General features: G+C 43.2%; 1 protein-coding gene across 1 annotated transcript in view; it reads left to right on the top strand.

Moving 5' to 3' along the window:
• PLXDC2 (plexin domain containing 2) overlaps window positions 1-22,982 on the top strand; it is a 1,457,706-nt gene that overhangs the window by 1,337,397 nt on the left and 97,327 nt on the right. Inside the window, exon 11 of the mRNA XM_085630822.1 lies at window positions 14,411-14,564. Coding sequence (XP_085486948.1) covers window positions 14,411-14,564 — 154 coding nt within the window. The remainder of the gene's footprint in view (window positions 1-14,410; window positions 14,565-22,982) is intronic.

Here is a 22,982-nt window from a genome sequence, read left to right as displayed (position 1 = left end):
GGCCAGATGCATGTAGACAACTTCTACTACAGGGCATTCAAAGACACATCAAACAGCACCATTCCCTTAAACCCCTTACCACCTTCAGTAGTTTGATGTCTAAACTCCAAAAGATATCTGCCTGATTTTCAGTGGGCACCTTCCCAAACACCAGAACTTACTCCCTTCCAAGTTGTTAAACACTTCCAGCCAGTCAGACTAGCATAGGTTCTAATGCCAGCTTTCAAAATGTGGAGCAGAGCGCTCCCTATTTACTTGAACCTGAGAACAAACTTGTAGGTCATGCTGTGCTCCTTGCTACTGAACATTCCTTCTACTACTGAACATCCCTACTGTTTCTGAACATCCCCGTGTGGAAATTACCAGAAAGCCAGAGGAGTCCACAGAATTGAACACACTGCCCAAGTGTCCTCTCTACCGTTCACTTTATACCTGACAAGGACACTTTCTCCTTGAGACACTTTTCATTGTTTCTGTTGATCCATTGACCTTGCCTTGAACCAAAGGTCCAGAATATAGTTTACATGCATGCTAGCCATACAGGGAAGGGCGTGAGTAGGGCCAGTGTGTTCTCTTTTCTCCTGGCGGGCTAACACTCCATTGTGAAACTGGTTTACCCCTGAATTGTGAAACCACAAATCTGGATCTGCTGAAAAGCAAATGTATCAACATTTTGCAAATAATGGGCCCCAAGGAACTCCACTGGCAGATAGGCTTATGGGCCGAAGAGATGTTCCTCAGTTTCCCAAACTTTGAGACACTTCAAAATTATTATATATAGCTACAGGTTGACTGCTGTGATGATTGTTTTGGTGTTCAGTGATCAGTTGTATGGCAAACAATAAGGCTTGCTAAGGAATTGAATTTCTGAGGAAATATATCAGTCCTCCATGTAGTAGTGGATATCACTGTGGGTAGCATGCATTAACTGCATACTTTAGATACTTGCAAATATTTTATGACCCATCTTACCATGTCATAGTAGTTACATTGTGTTCTTCTGTGTTTCTGTTTTTTATGTGTTTTTCGCAATTTTGTAAATACAAATGTCATATTATCTTAAGTGAGGAAGCCCTAGTAAGATCATTATACTGTCATTTCCCATTATTTTATGTAAGTCATTTAAAGTTTGGCATGCTAAATATCATGAAGATCCATGCAGGGGAAACCATGGTGAAAAAACGGAGTGTTACGGTACAAAATGATGAATTAGGCAGGAAAGCAGAATTTTACTCAGAAAGCATGGCCTCGCTAAATTGCTGTAAATTAATTCAGTACTTTTTAAGTTATAAGCACTTTAAAAAGTGTTGCCAAGCAGCCTTTAAAGGGTTGACACTTTTATATATTTCTGCTGTACTAAATGGTGAGTCATGAATCCCGATCACCATCAATCACATTTAAAAAATTTTGATAAATGTAATTGGCTGGAGAAGGGCTAAATTCTATTTTGGTCACCTTGAAACTTGTGAGTTGGATCCAAATTATGAGTTACAAGCATGGAGGGCTACCCTCAGATGGTCAGGTCCCATGAGAGGGAGCGGGGACCCTAGAGGCATGGAAAACATGAGTACTATGCTAGTAAAATGAGCAGAATAAAGCATGAGCATAAAGGAGATTGCCATCATGTGAATGGAAATTTTAGGTAGTGGATTAATCCGCCATTTTGTGGAAAATCAGGAGTTTCATAAATAGTTAAAAAAATACAGAGAACATATAGGCAGACATGTGAGCAGATGGGTTTAGCTGAAGGTAGGGATGGCCAGCGGGCCTGGCTGCTCGATGTACTCCTGGTCTACTCCACACTGTAGGGTGGTTGATAGCAGTAAAGTGAGTGCATACGGCCGAAGTCTGTTCCCTACAGAGATTGGCTAAGAGAAGGGGTCTTGCCACAGGACAGAGCTCCAGGCTAACCCCTGCTGCACATGACCGTTGGCTGTAGACACAGAAGGTTGACTGAGAGAAGGGCGACACCTGGTGTGCACAACCAAATACCACATGCTTTGGGTGTTGGGTGCTGGCTGGTGCAGTGTCTGGCCACAGATAGGAATTGAAATTATTTATATCATAAAAACACAATTACAATAACTGGAAAAACACAGTTTAAAACCTAAGGGTCCGATTTATATGTCAGTGAAGTGGGAAATCCATAGCAACAGTGACAGAGTTCCCTCTCTGCCAACACAGTGGTCCACTCACCCGATTTTGATGCGGGCAGTCCTTAAGTTTGGCCACGGTAGTGAGTACTCCATCCCAGCCGTAGCCAAACACCTCTGACAGCCATACAGTGTAAGGGCCATCTAAGAATTGGCTATATGTCTGTCCATCTACTTAGGATGGGCAGACATGTAGCTGTTTTCTTACTGTCCGTCACAGCCAGGCACACCCTGATGGTGAGGGGCAGTAAAAAAGAAAGAATGCCCCCCTCACTATCGGAGATGAATCCTATAGTGAGGGAGACATTATCTTTTTTTATTTTCAAAACTAAAAAAGAAAACAGCATCAAACAGCGAAACGCATTGACAGGAACTGCCGTGTAGGCTGTACCTGCCAATGCTTTATAAATTACTGCCAGCTCGGTGGCCATTTATAAATCTGGTGGGTGGTCCCTTCACCAGGCCATCAGGGTCATATACTCCATTGCACTGGTGGAACAGCAGGCCGTCCGCCAGGATATTGAATCAGTAGCTAAGTTATGGTTCTGGCTCAATAACCAATACTTACCAGTTACAATTATCAACATAAACAACAGACGCTAAAATGTGTATGAACTGTCATAGGTTGCGCTGGACTTTCACTCAGGCATGGAGCGCCGGTAGGATATAAGGACCAGGAAAGATATTGGGAAGCAGGCATCTTCAGTGGACCAAGCCAGTAGGGTGTGGCTAGAGATGTTCTCATAGATGACAGGGAGCTGAAGTATGAGGATTTGGTGAATCCAACAACAACGGTAGGAAAAACTTAAAGCAGGAAAAGTGCAGTTTAAATTTTGTCCAAAGAGGTCTAGTCAATTGGTTGCAGGTAGCAGCTTGGTCCAGTAAAGCTTTCTACATTTGGACTTTAGAAACTTTTCTTGAATGTTGGATTTCCTCAGCAGGGCAAGGCTGCAGATGGTAGGCAAAGAGGGCTCAATGTTGCCAGCTCCAGTTTGACAGAGACCCAGCTGAAATGGATTTGGTGCTGCAGAGAAGAATGTAGCAGGAGCAGCAGCAACTCAATCCCTCCGGAGATGCACTCTCAGGGGATTTGCTTGGCTGGTTGGTACCGGTATCTCTGTGGTTCTCCAGGTAAAATATTGGATGAAAGTTTCTAAGTCCAGGTTTCAGGATTAGACAGGCGGAGTACACTTTGACCACAGTCAAGGGTTCAGGACCTGAGGACAGCACTGGGGGATCAAGGCTCACTCCATCAGTGGTCAGCAGAAGGGTCCTGGGTAGCACCAGTTGAAACTGGTGAGTTGTGAATGCAGGAAAAAGGGCTCCTGAATCTTGATATGTCTATGTAGCTCACACAGGAGGTGAGCCAACTGACCCATGGAGTAAATTCTCGGGTCCTAGTTTCATGGCAAGAAGATCCAAGAATACCCAGACTTTCTTCATGTTCTTCAGACAACAAGACAGTCCTTCTGATTCTTCTGTGGTCTAAGAGTGTTTTGAGGAGGGTTCTGTGGGAAGCACATGTATGCCTTGTGCTAGACTGTGGGGGCAACTCCTGGCCACCGCCTAACCAATGGGGTAATAGTTTCCAGGGGTGACCCTACCAACTGTTGCAGCACTTCCTCTATGTTTAACCTTTATTCACCTGGCCAGAGCTCCGTGACCCCACCCAGAGGTGTGGCTATGATAATGGGTAAGCCCTCCATTTTGGTCCCTCCAAAACAGTTCTAAGGCAGCTCCCCCTTCCACTGTCTTGGGTGCCAAGGTGGCTAGAGCGACAAAGGAAGGGGTAAGGCTTATTGTCAGGTTCATCTGCTTGTGGAATGGTAAACCTATTGAAGTGTAACTACCCCTTAGGCATACCCCCCACCCCCATGTCAGGTAAAGTCCAGCACCTCACCATACCCAAGCCACATGGGAGCCATTGTCAGGTGACAGTTGAAAACTGGCAGAAAGGCCTATGTCTTTTCTTTAATAGTTAGAGAAAAGTCAACCATTAAATTACATTCTGTTTCTATTTCTAGCTGTGTTGAAACTTAACTTAGGAGTATAAATCGTAAAAATTGAAGTCAGTGTTTCCTTATGGCAGCAATCTGTTTTGCCATAGTGACTTATCAGCATTTAAAAGGTTGGTTTTGGCCATTTCAAAAGCATTGATTTTGATAGCTAGAGGTGTCAGTCTTAAAGCATTTCTGCCAGGATGCAGTGGTAGGCCTTGTGGTTGTATATGCTGTGTCACTACAGTGGATGGCATAATGTAACCTACAGCCCACTAATAACATTTAACTTCCAGGCCCTGGGTACACCTGGAACCATATAGTTGGCACCTATAGGTAAGTTAAAAGTGCCAAACAGGTGTACACCAGATTCCTCATGTTTACATAGGGGCACCAGCACTTTAGCTCTGGTTAGCAGGAGTAAGTTGTACAGAGCTTTATGACAAGCAAATCAGTTCAAGTGAAAATCTGGGGGAATCCCACACAAAAGATGGTCCTTTGCAACACTGGGTTTCCCTTTTCTTTTCCTGGGGTGGACTGCAGATTAAAAGCCTCCCCAGGAGCCCAGGCCTGTTTTTCTCATTCTTTTTGATGATCATTGGATATGACACACTGATGTCATATCTCTAAAAGTAAAAGTGAAAGTAGCGGATCGGCTCATTAACTTTAACTTCCATCGATGCTCAAGGGCATATCTCCGCCTCTCGAGCACTGATTTTTATGGGAGGGTTATCATTGGAAAGGGGAGAATGTCCCCTTTCAACTGATAACTCTCCCTAATGGTGTTTGCCACAGAAGGGCAGTCTCTAAGCAGGGATTTAGGCACTCAGCCCCAAGGAAGGAGGGGGAGTGGCCCACTGGCACAGAAAGATGCTCTCCCTGAAATAAAAAATAAATCAAGCCTTTTTTGCCCCCTGGGTTTACTCCCAATCTACTCTTCTGTTGGGTCAGAAAGCTGATTAGGCATCATGCAAAATGGCCCAAAAAACAGGAGGGAGGAGCCCACACATAAATCGGGTTGTGCACCCACCCCAGAATGAGCTCAACAGTCTTTCTACAACCCTTGGGGAAGGAATTGGATGAGTTATCCCAAGTCTGCCTCCCTGTGTGTGGGGGAGGCAGAGAGTCCAATAGACACCAGGGGTAAAGTGACTAAAAAAAGTAGGGGTGAGGTTGTCTCACAGAGGCCATGGACTCATCCCCCCACTGCAGAATGAGCCCAACAATCTTTGTGCACCGTGGGGGACAGATTATGTTAGAATCTTAAATCTGTCCTTCCAGGGGATAGTAAACCCACTAGAAACCAGGGGAAAATGTTGAAAAAAGAAGGGATGGGGTGGCCGAACTGGGCATCAGGGTGTTACCAAACCTCATTATACCCCATGCAGCGGAAGGATTGGGGGTGTACCCCCAATCTGTACCCCAGGTGAGGCAGAAAGCCCTCTAAACACCAAGGAAAAATGGTAATAAAATAAGTTTTGGGGTTGGACAACACAAGCATCTGGCTGCCCCCTCCCCACCCCAGAATAGGCCCAACAGCGTTATTCCTCCATTAAGGGACAGAAAGGCCACTTGAAACCAAAGTAAAATGGTAAAAAAACATTGGCTAGGAATGGGTGTGGGCCATATTGCTTTCGGCCATGTCTGTACCCTGTAATGGCCCCAGCAGAATTTCTACCCTACCTGGTGTGAGGCAGATTGGGGGGGGGGGCTCAATCTGTTCTCCTGAAGGGCAGGAGGCCAGGACATCCCATAGACAGCAGGGATAAATGGTAAAAAAGAAGGGGTGGAGTTGGGGATTTCCACCTAGTAATTCAGTTGTTCGCCATCAAAGAACAGGCCCAACACACTTTATGATCCCTGAGGAGCAGTTTGAGGGAATTTACCATGGTCTGTCACCCAGGGGGCAGACCACACTAGACACCATAAAAAAGGTTTAAAAAACACAGAAGGGGTGCTGGCGGCTTGACCAGGCACTGAACATGTTGCACCCCAGATTGGCCTAATAGCATCTCTGCCCTGTGGGGGCTGATTGAGGGTTTATCATTAGGCATCAGGGAAACATGGTAAAAAAGAAGAAGGGTGGCCTGTCCATGTATCAGGCAATGCTGTCGCACCAAAACAGGCCCAGGAGAGCACAGATTGAAAGTTTACCCTGCAACCTTGCCAAATGTTTTTTTTTTACGAAATAAATTTGATGTTGTGGTGCCATGCACAGGCATCAGACCCATCTACCAGCCATAAGGCATTCTGCCTCCCTGGGGCAGCCTAAAAAACCTCTACCCCCATTGGAAATGAGAGAAAATTGGAATTTTATTTGGCTTATTCTTTACAATTGGGCCAGCAGAGACAGGGTCAATCTCAATTTCCCTCTCGCTTTCCAAGTAGAATGGTCACAATATTCGGGCTCTGGCTCATCCAGGGAATCCTATGAACCCTGGGTATTTCTGAAACGTTGAGACACAGAGTAATTCAGGAAGGTATGGGTAATATGGATACTGCTACTTTTTCTAACCCAGAATGCTCTGTAAACATCTGACGTTGGCTAAAATCACAAGTTTTTTTGGGGGGTGGTTTATATAGTGCAAACTAGACCTCAATGTATCAAAAGAACTTTACATGAGCACCAGTTGCGTTACAGATGGACACATTCATTTTTGTTAGGCATGGGAAGATTAAGTGATTGCCCAGATTCACAGGATGTTGAGCATACCTGCCAAGACTCTAGCTTCGAGGTCGACCGCCATAGCCATTAGGCCACATCCTCTCCCCTCACTTTTCTCACGTTCCTCACATTTCTGAGGGATACAAGTTCAGAGGCAGCAGTGATCAACAAACTTCCTAACACTTCGTTTGTCCATATTTTTTCCTAATAAAAACAGTACCTACTTATGTGCCTGGGCCACAAAATACAAAGTGGAGCTATCAAAATTGTATCGTGAAAAACCACCTCTTTTGGCAAAGTGGATAACTGAATAATTTGCCCCCTGGTTTGGTTTACGCTCATGGCAACCTACCAAACCCATTCATTTCTAAAAACTAGAAACCAAAAGAAGTCTAGTATGGTGTGACTTGCATGGATGCCCTTATATTTTCTTACCACAATGTTCTGAAAACTTCATACTTTTTCTAAAATCATACATTTCCCTGCCATTTCTTGAAGCAAAAGATTTAAAATAGAGGTTTTCACTCCTCTTCATGTTTACAGTTTATTACAAGGCTTTTGATCGGAATCCCAGGAGCCGATAGTAGACACAAAATTTTAAGTGGACAATAATATGAATAACATCAACATACAGCAAAGTATCATATTCCATTCATATAAACTAATTTTTAAGAATTGTACAATTAATAAGCACTTCTTTACTATCACTAAAGACAGCATCAAGGCTTTATCAATAAGGCTTCAGGGTGCTTTTTAAGTGGTGCTAGGGCAGCAGTTCCAGAAAGGCTCCAAACATTTTTGTGCATCATATCTAATAAGCAATTTGTCAGTATAGAGTTTGACTTTACCCTTTGATGTTAGTATCCAATATCACCAGTGAATTCCTCCACATCAGTCTTCGGCAACAAGTACCTTGTCAACTACTAGTAGCTCTTTAGCTACGCCCTGTAACAAAACTTTCCAGAAAATGGCTGCATTTTGACTACTTTCCACATGGAAAGTTTTGAGTTGATCCGTCAAGTGAGAGCCTAGAAAAAAGGGGAGTCAAAAAACACATTTTGCCCATTCTCTTTTTCACATGAACTTTAGGCACAGCTACAACCGAAACTGCTGAATTTGGTCATACCAACTTTGGCAGAAAGCTCGATATTGGTCCAGAAAGAGTGCTTTTTGTGATTTGGTGTGCGTACCGGAACACCCTGTAAATAAAAATAAAAAAATGCCAGCTCATGTGCTACCCCATGGCCCCCTATGTAAAAAAACAGTGGGTGTCCGGGTGGGTCATAAATACATGTTAATAAACAAACAAAAGACCATTCAGAGGCGAACACTGTGGTAATTCTTTAAATCGAGGTGAGCTTCTTTGAAGAGGGTTTGCTGAAGGTGAAGGCCCTAGACCCCACAGAGAAACCCTTGAGCGGCTGAGCCTAATCATGCCTAAAGTAACAAATTTGGTTAGCAGAATGTTTAGAGTAATGATTTCTGGGTTGAGAGAGGCAGTGATGGGCTGTAGGAATGAACAAACTCCAGATTATTCCACAATCACCTCACTCTAGTTTTGCACTACTCGAGAAGGGCTGGGCAAAGTCAGATGATGTGTTCAAAAGATCCCTCACACAGACCACAGCCACTACAAATTGTTCCTTACGAGGGCTGATGCCAACTGGCAACGTGTTTCAAAAAAGGCCATTCCCCAAGCCTGAGAGCGATGAATCTTGCCTTCTGGGCTTTAGAGTAGGTGCAAAACAGGTAGGATGAGGGAGACGCTGGTTAATAGGAATTGATGACAGCCCAGGTATGCTTACACTTAGAACTAGATCCGGAAGCAGCCAGGGATTAGACAGCCGCACTACCTGAAATCATCACAAATAATGTTCTGCAATTACATGTTGACCACTTCAATGAACAGCTGCTCATTGACCAAACATAAACATGGTGCATATACAAATAGAGAAGAAACCACAATCAATTAATAAATATCGTAAATTTAAGGAACAAGTAAGTAGACGGTCGCTGATCCTGGTGGTCGAATTCATTTCTTTGCTTTATTGTATTATTTTTTTTCTCTCAAGATAATGCAGCCAGGGGATTTCACCTTACAAAAGTCTTCATCAGGGCTGCAAAGAACACCGTTATATAAGACCATACAAGATTACATATAACACTAATAACAAAACTGATTACAACCGTGACATATACAAAAAACAGACCACCAAAGAGATTTATAAAAATAGTCCCATTGGTAATCCCATTAAAAAGCCCACACATGTGGATTTCAGTTACCCAAGACAATGTCCTGAGCGGAGTTGGCAGGTTAACAAAATACTAGATTTAGGTAAACAAGTAAATTTCATAACATCCATTAATAGTCAGTATGACATGAACACAAATACATGTGTATAATCATATCCACATAGGATGAGCGCCATACAGAAACGAAGCAGGTACATAATTTATAAAGTGCATTAAAATCCCCAAAAGTAGAAAACACCATAAGACAAATAACGAAAAAAAGTGTTCCAAAAAGTGATAAAAATTTTAAGCAAACACAAGGGGACTGATTGTTATGCATGTCCAGCCTCCTTTTTGATAATCTCAAGTCATTAAGAGTGAAGCCCTAATATACAAGGGTACAAATGTACTAAAAGCACTGGCGCTAGCACTGAGTACCTCATGTTGTGGCAAGTATCACCCATATCCTACTTCATACCTTAGACTATACAAGTGAGTAAGAAAGAGCCCAAAGACTGGAGAATTTAAATCTTGGTGGTTGCCTTACCATGAAATATTATCCACTCTGGAAGGACAAGATTTCTCTTCAGTTTGTGATTGGTCATGCTAGACTCTAAAAGAGTCCAAGATCGACAATTAATATCGATCTGTAATAGCTAAGCAATAGGAGTTACACTATTACCAAAGATTAAATACTAATCATTCTCCAAAATTTACAAAGCTTTCATTAGTACTGAAGGGATTGACTCCGCGGTCTTCCAAAAGTTCCAATACTGCCAGGATCTAGGCAGCGTTACCCCTTGCAAGTCAACAAATGTGAGTTACTTCTGCACAGGAGAAAAAAAGGGGGGCAGTTCATTGACCAATCATTCCCAGATTAATCATTCATAATATATACTGTGACTGGACATTCAATCAATCAATCAATCAGGCGTTTGTTAAGCGTGACTACTCACCCGTAAGGGTCTCAAGGCGCAAGGGGTGGGGTGCAGGTTCCAGTCCATCAAGGAGGGGGGTCTGTGGAAGAGCCAGGTTTTGAGGTTTATTGCGAAGATGGGAAGTGATGTTGTCTGACTGAGGTGGAGAGGAAGGGTGTTCCCGGGTCTGGCCCTGAGGAAGGTGAAGGAGCCGCTTCCCAATCTGGTCTTTCTGGTGCGGGGGTCCATGGCAAAGGAGAGCTGGGCTGATCGAAGGGTCCTTTGGGGTGCGTGGAATTTGAGTCTGCTGTTCAGGTATGCTGGTCCGATGTCATGGAGGGCCTTGTGTGCGTGGGTGAGCATCTTGAAGGTGACTCTAGTCTCGATGGGGAGCCAGTGGAGTGTGCGCAGGTTCTGGGAGATGTGGCAGTGTCTTGGCAGGTTGTGGACCAGTCTTGCGACGGCTTTCTGGATGTTCTATAGCTTGCGGGTAAGGTTTTTGTTTATTCCGGCGTAGAGTGCATTGCCGTAGTCGAGTCTGCTGGTGATTAGAGCGTGAGTGACGGTTCAACGTTGGTTTCACTGATCAAGATTTCTCAAATGTTATATTGGTACAGTAACCATAAATCATAAACAGAGTATAGAGACAGATAGATAAGTACCCGGCAGCCTATGTCATCATAATCATAAGTATCTCATTGTTCTGACATGTATGGCTGCCTCTATAACCTAACTGTGCTGCATGTTGCGGAACCCCCATAGGTGTACCCCAACGTGTGTGACATCATAAATCGGTAAACTACACTAATGTAGGTAAAACAAATTTGTAATAATGGCCCTAAAGTATCATTATAACCCGTGCCAATACAGTAGTGGTATATACATATTTTAAAAAGTCTTAAAGTCACTAGTCCCCCACTGCGGGGATCATACTGGCTGTTCGCAATGTGCCACGGAATACGTAAGCGGTTGGACTTGCAAAGCGCAACCAATTTTTTCTCTACTCACTTGTGTTCAACAGCACTGTAGTCAGGATATTCTTCAACACATTGTCGGTCGGGACTGAGCTCGTCAGTTTCAGCGTCTTAATACGTTCCAGCAAGAGACCCCTTACCATAGTCATGAGGTTGGTGCTACCTGGAAATGTTACCTTTCCATGTAAAGTATCTGTGTACATACTACGTTTGCCCCCAAACAGTAGACCATTTCTATCTAAGGCCCAATCTCATGGGTCAGAGATTCCCATCGTCATCGCCTAAGACGATACGGGGGAGATAAGGTCAAAACCATGAGGTCCAAATGCAAGTAACCAGAATAGCCACAGAAAAGGAAACCACAGCTTCTCCCACTCACAATTTACTAGTGTCTCAAGCAAGGGCATCCTGATGTAGATCATAACAACCCAGCCTATTTATTGATATGCCAAAACCATATATTCCGTCACCTATGTTGATTCTTCATAAGACATAACACCTCTAGAGTTGGTAGGAGAACACACCGAAGATGAAAAGGAAAGGAAAGAAAAGGCCAGAGGGTTACAGAGAGGGGTGAGATTAGCCATTATACTTCCATTAGGCATAAGAGTAAGATGTTACATCAATAACATTCAGAAGTGTCCAATAAATCCACAATATATCAATGTCCTATTCTTCATAGGCTTTGCTCCGTAAATATCTGAAATATATTAGTCTGAAATAACGGTTGAAAGGTCGCCTTTGTGTCAGAAATGGCATGGCAAATATTTTTGCCGGAATTTGCATTCCCCAGTGCCCAAATGGACACACTTGGGGCCTATTTATGAGGCCTTGCAACAGTTTTGCACTTCCGTTGCGTCACTTTTTGTGATGCATTGTCGGCGTAAAACATGTCTCCTGTTGCGCCCTATTTACAAAGTGACGCATCTAAGCAGATGCATCACTTTGTAAACCCCTGCGCTACATTATACCTGCGTCAGATATAATGTATGCAGGGTGGGCGTTCCCACGTATGTAAGCTTCGTAGAAGTGAGGCAGTGAAATCTACGAGATTTAACTGTGCCACTTCTAGGGTGCAAATGCGTCAATATCTTACGCCTGCCTCACAGCAGGCATAAGACTGACACAGGACTTTTCACATGGGGCTTGCCCCATTTCAAAGGACACATTGCTGGAGTTGCGTCACTTTTGTGACACACTCCAGCAATGCGCCTACAGATCCGTCAGAAATACTGACGTATATCTTTAACTCCTTGCGACATGATGCGTCATACAGTAAATATGATGCATCAATAATTTTGCAAGGAGGGCGCACTGAGAAGTGACGCATGACTGTTTTCACGCAGCGATGCGTCACTTCTCATAAATGAGGCCCTTAGTGTACTGCTGTTTATACTTTATTGCAATTTATAAATAATTATAATTTTTAGATGAATTCTATACCAATACTAGTCAGGATTTCAACAATACAACAAATTCCTTGTTAAATATGCAAACATTTGATCTTTCTCTTAAGAGACTGTAATTCTTTTCAAAGAAGAATTTTGAGTGTCAAGTTACAGAGGGGACAATCAAGTTATTACACATAATAAAAGATATAGGTCGTCCAAAATATTTGACTTGACTGACATCGATTTCCTATGGAGTTTCTTCTCTTCAGTCCATATTGGTATTTTCCGATTATTAAAGTAAATAGAGACTGTGAAAGGTTAGTAAGAGCAGAAATTCCTGGAAAAATAATGTTTGAATGACTAACTGTAATATAAAGTTGATACTGTTGAATCAATAAAATGTATATTTTGTAACTGTCAGTCCTATTTACGCCGGACTGCTTTCCAAATATTTTTTAAACTAAAGGGGGACTTGCATAGCTACCACAGTTAACATAAATAATTGTGCAAACTTAAATGCTGTGAGGCTTCTCATCTTTTCATGTCTTACTTTAGAAGCATTATTTACCGTTTTAGTTTCAGCTATTCATCTAAATCAAATAAAGTTTCCATTTCTGGACAGAGGTGAGATAGGTCTTGAGATTGATTTGTAATGTGGACATAGTAATATAGAGTAAGTAAATAAAAAATGAAAATCCATCGTTTTAGGAGTTTTGAGACAGAAAGGACTGAATAGGGAAGAGGCACGAGACAAAAGATGGAAGATGCCAGCAGAAATTAAGAAGTACTATTAGATTGGCTATGATGAGAAGGGATTTAGAGGGTAAACAGTTAGGATAGATGAGGAGGAATGAGCCCAAGGCGCCTTTAAAAATAACGCAAAGAAAATTAAAATGATGACAGGAACTGGCAGAAAACTAATAGCGGCAGATGATATGTAGGATGAGAGGCGTGGTGAAAGGAACATATGATATTTTCCTTTACAGAGATAATATTATCTGTTAAATATTTTCTTGGAAAACAAGCAACATTTCACTAGGGGTTGGCAGAACTCGCAGAGTTTCACTCTGTGGAGTTACATGAAAACTCTCAGGGTTTCCACGAATGGGTGAAATTAGGCACAACGCTTTACCCGTGGTCATTTTAGAGCCGGGAGCTCGTTTTGCGCTGAAAGTCTGTGTGAATGGCTCCACACAGGGTGTCAGTGGGCGCTGCTTCTTGAGTTGATTTTGCTGCCGCTCCAGTAGATTTTCTACTCAAGGGGCAGCTTTCTGACTGTAAATTGGTCGCAACCGCCCGCTTTGGGGAAATATTGCCCTCTTAGCGACTGAAAATCACACTAGGAGATGCCAACCCTCGCTGGCGCTTGTAAACTCAAAGTTGACACACGAGAAAAAACTCCACCACACCAAAGGTGGAGGAATTTGGCTGGAACTCTGAGTTACATGCTTAATGCTGCCTGGTCAAAACTCCACCAACTCTACCTGTGGAGCCAAACTTATCATCCACCCTTACATTTAACTGTAAAGTCTATTTGAATTGCAGGGTAAGCAGGTTTGGTCTTTATTTTTGCTGTTAAGTAATCTACTCCCTACTTTATTTAGGGTTCCCTTTTCCATGATTGTAATGTCCTTTAGCAGTATCAGTAAAAGGCGTATGTTTGCATCTCCCTGTGCTTCTGGCAATCCTTTCCATTTTTCAGCTGACCTCCTTATGTGATTGCATTGGGCCTTAATAAGTGATTAGGGAAAATGGAGCGGATCAAGTGAGTACTTATCCTGAAATTCCAAAAAACTGTTAGGCCCATTTAATGATCTTGGTCTCCGCCCAAAGAAATGGCAATCTTCAACCAAATACAAAAATCTCTAAATTATCAAAAAATAATACCCTTCTTGTGCAGTTATTCAATAAATAGGCCGAAAATGTATCTTGGCATTGTGAAACCTCAAAGTATTTGTTCTATTGAATCATACCTGTTATAATCAAGTAATCGTAATTGTAATTTTTAAATGTAAATATTTGAGACAATTTCAACCTTGTAATTTGTCATAGTGTCCTGTTTGCATGATATGTCTTGATAGGCAAAAGAGAAGCTCTGTGAAAAACTTGCTGAAGCCACAGAGACGCCACTTCAAACGACAGGAATAGTACAAGCAACTACCACACGACTTCGGATTCTAACAACAACGAGAGGAACCACAGCATCACAATTTCCAACCAGCCTGCCTACTGAAGGTATCATTGTCCATAAAGGCCTAGCTATATCCCAAATGTATCTGCTTTTATCTTGTTTGTAGAATGTTGGCTAATAGGGATTATTGTTATGTTTAAGCACCCAACTCCCTACCACAAAAGTAAGATGCTGTACTTAGTTCCAAATAATATTGATTCTCAGATTAATGTTGCATACTGTGGTCAAGAACGTCACAAAGTATATTTGGGCTGCCTGCTTAATTGACAAGTAACTTCATCAGCTTCATATAATAAGGAAATACAAATAAGTATTTTTTGATTAATATTATTTATTGTTATTATTATTAGTAGTAGTAGTCGTAGTATTAGTAGCAGTATGTGTTCTTACCTTCTTTTTATCTGCTTTAGCCTTGAATTCAGCTGTAATGAATTGGGCCAGGACTCCATAACCAGGATTAGATTACCTAAATTCAGTTGGACCTTAATTCTATAGAGTTCTATTAATGCATGGGCCATGCCAGCTGTTAACTTTTCCTCCAGAACATGAAGTTGTAGTTGCCACAGATAGCTCAAAATGTAATAATGCTAGGAATTAGGGCGCCATGTACTCAGTCTTAAAATGAAAGTTAGCCAAACTAAACCAAATAAGCATTGGCCCTCCTAGTAGATGAGGATGATGAATGAAAATCTAGATCTAGAGAGGTGGTGTAGGGCTGGTATAAATGTAATACAACTCAGTAATCATAGTCGTACCAAGAAAGTCAATGTCCAGCCAGAGTTTTTGATGCACAACACTGTCATACAAACTCAAGAATATAATAATACATTTACACTATGATAGTAAGTCAGCTCATATATTGTGCACAACACAATAAACAATGACACAATAGTATAACAAAATAGACTAGTAAAAGCATGGCCTGTGGCTGTTCCCACCACATAATGATTGCAATGATTATATGATAGCATAATCCAGGGAATCCTGAAAAGAAGAATGAGGTCACAACAATACATTTGTCACCACAGGTGCTCACAATTCCTCTCTGACTTTAAGTACAGTTCAAAATGGAAGGTCAACAAATCTCCCACCAAAATGTTACCTCGTTATGAGCTGGTGAATATTATCATACGCAAACACCTAAAACAAAGAAGAAACAGAGCAAAGCCATTGATATTCACATGAAATCCTACAATTGAAGAGGACAGTGGATACAAACTTCTACGAGTGAATTTATAGGGTGCAGTAAGGTAAGCATACACACTGATTTTAGGATTAGTGTTCTCACTCTCCCAAAATGTGGATCTCTTGCTACCTCGTGAACCTGGATGGTCTGGGTAAGCAAATTCATATATTGGAGGACAACCCTCAATGGTGTTGGGGTCAAATATGTGTCAGCTGTGCTGACTGGTAAAGGGGTTTCCGGGCAGTGCACAAATCTCTTGATCTCTCATGATAGCTCGAGCCTTTAACACAGGCAAGGCGAGCAGCAAGTGGGCCAGCACAATTTCAGAAGGGCTTTTCAAACTGTTTCCAGCCAAAGTAGTCAAATACACTAAATTTCACGACTTGCAATCACTATCAGCAGCTGTGCCCATGCAGGTTCATGTCGAATGGATGTTCAACAACCTTAACAAAAGCCATAACATATATTTCCAAGATCAGGAAGCTAAGCACATCCGGCTGACAATAACAATTAGTGAACTTTCTAGATTTACACGAACTAGTCAGTCATGCTGAGCTGGCATTTTTCTCCTCAGAGATAAGTCTGTGAAGATCCCCTCCACAGAATGCAATGTTGTGGTCTGTTCCAATATGCAGAAGTCAAGGACTTCCCGATAAACTCATGATAAGAAGAGGAAAGATTAGGGTTTTATTGATGCCTCGAACATCATGTACAAGGCCCTTCTACGCACTGTATGTACAAATGTTGTTCTATCTTCATCCATGAGACGACAGGGCTATCTACATATCCATAACACTGCTTATCTATTTGGACATCGCAAGGCTGCTGTCTATTATATAAATAAAGAGCATCTCAAAAGATTAGCAGAGGAGGCACTTCAGCTGACACCGAGGGTCCTGCTTGCTGAGACTTCACCTCACAGAGGTCTGACATCTCAGTGAGGGGGTATCCAGTTCATGACCAGGATGGGCTCCTACATTCTCTCCTGTCAGGTAATGGGTTTGGACCATCCCTTAAGGGTGATTCTTGGCTTCCCACCAAAACACACGCTAGGTACACTCAGAGTAGGTTTTGCACAGTAGGAGTGCTCCTGATTACTATCTTGCTTACATATATACACTGTCTTAGCACCAAGGTAGAACAGTATCTGCTATTCACTCTTCTGGTGCTTGTAATCACTTTCATCTGCTTCTGTCTATTGATCATCGCAGCACTTGTATTTTAAACAAGAATAACGTTGGTTCAATAAATATATTGAAAACGTCCCACTATGTATTCTCTGTATATCTCTCTGAGAACAAAAGAGCCTGAGTGACTGAGCAAGAGGTTCTGATCTGTATCCACGATCCCTGAGGGGTCATGGTTGTCATGTTCAGTGGCTGCCAGAAACCATTTGGTCCCTGCTAAGGTTAGGGGGGCTTAGCTGATCTACAGGCTAACATATTCTGTGGTGGTGCCAGGAACAAGTCTAGGCACCTCACCAAAAGTCTATGTTGTCCAATAAATGAGCAGAATCTATGGATTAGTGGGAACCATACAACAGTATCACATGCCACGGCACTGCCACTCACCATATTCCTTCTGAATGGATGATAACTGTTGTTTCTTCAGGCCATTGATCACAGCAACAACTCATATTCAAGCATCAACATAAGGACTCGGAGAGTATGTCATACCTGGCTCTATAACTTGTTTTCCAAAATAATGTGCATTCGTGCAGGTCAGGTAAGGAGGGGCTTGATTCTGTGACCAGAAAAGAGAGGTGTCAACATTTCAGGAGTCAATACAGAGAGAATGTGAAAATGGGTATGGGTAAGTAATTCAATGATAAAATGTGTATGTGTTTACACAAGTGCCATGTTAGTGTTACTTTTTGCCAATTTCAACATGGTCAACATGTTTTACATAGTATAGGTAGGCTAATATGCTAGGACTCTTCACGCTACAAGCAGACAAGTAGGGTATGAAAATCCATGTGTTCGCAAGGGCCACTTTTCTTGAAAAGATTTGGGTTTTACATTACACTTTAGGTAGTCTCCTAAACTGGGGTGACAACCAACTGGTATCTCACATGGTTCATATACACAATTTACTATTTACCTTGTTTCCCTTGCATTCTAAATGTAGGGAACCTCTATGTTGAATAGGCATTTGGATCCTTTAGGAACATTGATATTCCTTAAGGTTAAATCTTGTTTTTAACCTTAACAAAAACCTCTGATGTTAAAGAAGGTTTTCCAAGGGTATCTTTAGTTAATTTAAATTTTATTTTTCACCTTTGTTGGGCAATGTGCTCCACAATGCAAGGACCAGATAGACCTGGCCTTCGTTGGCATTTTGGAAAAAGATCTCCAGCAAAGAGCCCCCTCATGTGGCCCAATGATGAAGCATGCCAGCGCCTGGTGGAGGAGGGCTTGTGCTTCACAACCATGTTGCTTATAATTGTCATGTAAACAGACACATTGTCTAATGATTATACTGTATTTTGAAAGAGGTGAGTTTCCTCTCTCCTCTGAACTGCACACATTCCCATCAAACCAAGCCACTCTGTGACTGAATGCCTAGACATCAGTAGCCGTCATGGACCACATAGAAAATGAGCCATATGCTCCTCCTATTATTGGCTGCTCAACCTTCGACTCACATTTAAAGCACCTTTTGATAAACTCAGTACACACAAAGAGGCATGCCTTACTCACTGTTTCCATGCTTTACTAACTGAAAATAAAACACTAACTCATAGAAGTATTGGGTTAAAATGAATTCTCTTTATGCACTGCAGAGGCATAAAACAGGTGCCCAGCTCTGCTCTGTGCCAGCAAAGGCCATCATTTTTTTTTTTTAAACTTGGTTTTATTGCAATTTTCACCAAATTATACAAAAACATCAAAGAAGTAGGTTACATTTTCATTTTCACATTGCAGATTACTCGAAGTATAGCTTAACGATCATTGATATACTTTTTTTATCCGGATTTAACACTGATTGAACCATAATCTTTTAATATACGATTAAAAATAAAAAAAATAAACAAAACATAAAACACAACAGCACAGGCACAGGAAATAAAGACAGTTTAGCAAGCCCATTCCACAGGGCCAGATATCTGATCCAATAATCATTACATTCCATGTAATACTTGAATCAGTAAGCTCAGGGTGTGATAATAAATAGGAGCGGAGTGCTGCCAGATATTTTTGGGGTGAGCGCAAGCAGAAGCAGGGAAGAGTACACATATCTTGTCATATCACAAAATATCATATCTCTGAGCTATGCTTTCACCAAAGGTGGTTCAGTACCTAACCCAATTTAATGAGGCCTGTGTCTTGGCCAATACTAATTCAATGGCAGTGAAACGTCTAATCCCCTGACTCAGTGGTAGCACATAGTCCAACAGAGCAAGCAGGGGTGTGCGTGAAAGCTCAACCTCCACCATCTGCTTGATATATCCAAACACTGCTTCCCAGTATGCCAACACAGCAGGGCCATTCCATGCTAGGTGGATAAAATCAGCCTGTGCCGCCATGCATCTCTGACAGTGATCTGGCTTTGAGCGGTCCATTTTAGCGAGTAGTACTGGGGTGACATAAATTCTATGCAGATACTTGAAGTGCAAGAGTTTGTGTTCATAATTATTGGACACCAACCTTGTCTGCCCATAACAATATGCCCACATATTTTCCGTCACAGTGTGTTCTAAATCCCTTTCTCAGTCCGCACGGGCTCCACCGCCCATCATTAGTCGCAACACTTGTGTCTGTCAGTATAATCTAGCAACTAAATACGTGCCGTCGCGATAACTGAGGCCAGCGGAGGAAGTTCCGCAGGTTCCCCAGTCACGGGGCAGAGTGCGGCAGCAAGCGCGGTCCACGTTTTATGCACCAAAAATTGATCAAGTGTGCTAACATCTCGATCCGTCTTTATGTCCGCCACCGTCCGTAGCTGACCATTTTTAACCATGCCAACTACATTGTGTACTAAGCAGCCTGTGAGTGCCCATTGTGTCATCTTTTCAGTCATGGGTGCTATCTAGGGGTTGTTTAAAATCAGTAAGTGAGAGGTATACAGGCATTCAGCACCCAGCTATCTACGCAGGTGCTCCCAGGCCCAGCTCATGGTCTGCAGGGTATGTATTTCAGTCGGGGTTCTCCTAAGTCCCTGTGGGAGAATAGAGGAGAGTGAGTATGGACAGGCCTGGGTATGTTAAGGTCTCAGGAATTGGAGGCGAGCATCCAGGTGGTACAAAAAGTAGGCATAATGCACCTGCACTATTCAATAATATAAGTATAGATCATGTACCACAAACCCTCCCCTCTCGAAGGGTTGAATAAGTGTCTTTCAGCCCACTCACGGCTGTCTCCCAGCCCATATCAATCGAGTCAGCATCCCTCTAAGGGTATTCAAAAATGTTACCGTGAGGGGGATGGGATTATTTAAAAAAAGATACAGAAACCAGGGCAACACAACCCTTTTATCTATGGCTATGCGACCAGCCATTGACAGGGGCAATGCAATCCAATGATCTATCTGCCCTGAGAGCCTCTCTACAGCCAGACCATAATTTAACCCCACTATTTCAGAGGCATTGCGGTGTATGGTGATCCTGAGGTATTTAGGGGGTTCGTCACACCAACGCAACAGGTACTCCAGCGTAAAAAGCATGATAGCATCTGTTAACGGGAACATTTCAGATTTTTTCCAATTGATGACTAGCCCAGAGAAGACACCAAACCGCCCTACCTCCCTCATAATAGGCGGAAGATTCAGGGCAAGCTCACAGACAAATAAAATAATATCGTCCTCAGATAGTGACGCTAGTACAGGACCTTGGTGGAACCCTAGTCCCCGCTGCAGGTGTCTTTCTTGCAGTTGCCGTACCAGCGGATCCATAGCGATAATAAAAAGAAGAGGTGATAGCGGGCACCTCTGCCGGGTGCCCCTCGACAATGCAAATTTACTAGATAGCACCCTGTTTATCCGTAGTTGTGCGACTGGGTTAGTGTATAGAAGGAGAACCAGGAAACGAAGATTTTGAGGGAAGCCAAATTTGCCCAGCGCCGCATGCAGGAAATCCCACTCCAAAGAATCAAATGCTTTTTCAGCATCTAATAAAATTGCGGCAGCAGGGAGCTCGGGATTGATCTGGTTAATTATGGAGAATAATGTACGCAGGTTCACTGAGGGTGACCTGCTATGCATAAAACCTGACTGAAGGGGGGATATAATCTGTCCACTTATGAGCGAGATGTGTGTGGCCAATACCTTAGCCAAAATGTTATAGTCCTGATTTAGAAGGGACAGTGGCCTGTACGATGCACAGCTGTTGGCTGGTTTACCCGGTTTTAAGAGAAACGTTACTATTGCTTCGCACATTGTGTGGGGGCGCTCACCCGCCTCCAGCCCCTCCGCGTAAACCTCCAATAGGTGCCAGATGAGCTGCTCCTTGTAAGCCTTATAAAACACCCCAGTGAGGCCATCCGTGCCAGGGGCTCGTGAGCCCTCCAGGTTATCTATGGCCTCAGTGACTTCTTCCGAGCTAATAGGCGAGGCCAGGAAGTCTCTGTTCCCTCCTTCGATCCACACCATTGCTATTTCAATAAGGTATTCCGTCAACGCCTTAACAGTCGGTGGCGAACATGTAGTATGCAAACGAGTATAATAGCATAAGAAGCAAGCTTGAATGTCAGCTCCATAAGTGATATCGGTGCCATTTGTCTCTTGGAGCCACGTAATGTATGTGGCATGGTATCTAGGGGTAAGTAAGCGTGCCAATGTGCGCCCCGGTTTCTCTCCCTTGCCATAAACCTGGGCACGTATTTCCCAAAATAAGATATTTCTCGCTGTGCCAACTCTCGGAACTCGCTCAGTTGTGTGGCGCATCAATGTAGAGGAGCCAACCCCCCCACTGGTCAATGCCTGTGCATCTAACGCTCATCGGCCTCTAGCTCATGGCGAATTGTTTGAAGCACCCTAGAATGATTAGCAATGCAAATGCCCCTAATGTAGCCCTTAAAGACCTTGCATAGGGTGGCATATTGAGGCACCGACCCAGTATTGATTTGAAAGTACTCCACAATTGCATTCCGCACTTCGCTTCTGAAGTCAGTGTCAAGAAGTGCCTCAGTAGAGAATCGCCAGGCCATGGTTGGACGCCCAATAGCAGGTGATCCACCTCTGGTATATTGATAAGCAGATCAGGGGTGGTGTACCAGCGATCTGTGCGGGACCAGCTCCCATGCGGTGCTGAATAAGAAGAAAACCCTTGAGCAGTCGGGTAGTGGTGTTGCCAGACATCTGTCAGCAAGTGTGTGCTAATTAACGCCTGTAGCTCCCTCACCGAGCCTGGTTTAGTCTGATGCCCAGAGCCAGTAATGTCAGTACCAGGCTGCAGAGTAATATTTAAGTCGACGCCAAGTATAATGGAGTCTTCTGGTATGCAGTGAGAGGCCGCGAGCATCCCCATTAGCAGCATACACATTCACAAACAGCAATCACTGTGCACCGATGAATCCCAACACCAGGAGATAGCGGCCCTTCGGGTCCTCCACTACCTTCTGGACAGCAAATAGTAGCGTCTTGCATATCAATATGCAAACTCCCATAGAATAAGTGCTGTACCCCGCAAATAATTGATTCTTTCCCCATGCAGCTGCAAACCTATTACTCGAATTAGGGGGCGCGTAATGCAGCATTGCGACATGCACCTTTTGTCTAGCCAGGTACGCAAGTACCTGCCAGCCCTTGCACGGGGTTGAGAGTCCTCTGACATTCCATGTCATGCACCGCAATTCAAATCCTCCAGTTCACCCTCCCACTCCTGTCATTACAGGCATACTCTTAAATGTCTCATTGGAACCATGCACAAATGTCCATTGCGTCTATGACCTGTGTACAAATAAAGGAAATAATTTGTCCCTGCCAAAGAGTTCCACCAGAACTCATTCCACGAACGCTTCCATGGGTCCGGTGTTGGTGGATTTCGCAATCCCTGCTATGCTCAAGTTATTACGCGCGATTGCGCTTCGAAATCCACCGCCTTCGCCGCTGTAGTTTTCAGAAGGCACTCCACGCGTTCAAGGTGCTTGTTCATTGCGGCCTGTGCGTCTTCAGTATCGGAGATGTGCTTCTCTGCCGCTTCTATGTGGGCCTCGTGGTGTTCCAGACGGCCATGCATGCCTTCCATTTGTGCACCCAGCTCATCAAATCGTGCATCTATGGCCTTGAATCCTACGCGCAGCTCAGCCACAATAGCAGCTGTTCCCTCCATCCCTGCTTC

Source organism: Triturus cristatus, chromosome 10 (assembly GCF_964204655.1).
Source record: "Triturus cristatus chromosome 10, aTriCri1.1, whole genome shotgun sequence".
In the NCBI taxonomy this organism is placed as follows: Eukaryota; Metazoa; Chordata; class Amphibia; order Caudata; family Salamandridae; genus Triturus; species Triturus cristatus.
Note: the sequence above shows the minus strand (reverse complement) of the source record. Positions and strands in the feature narration are given on the sequence as shown.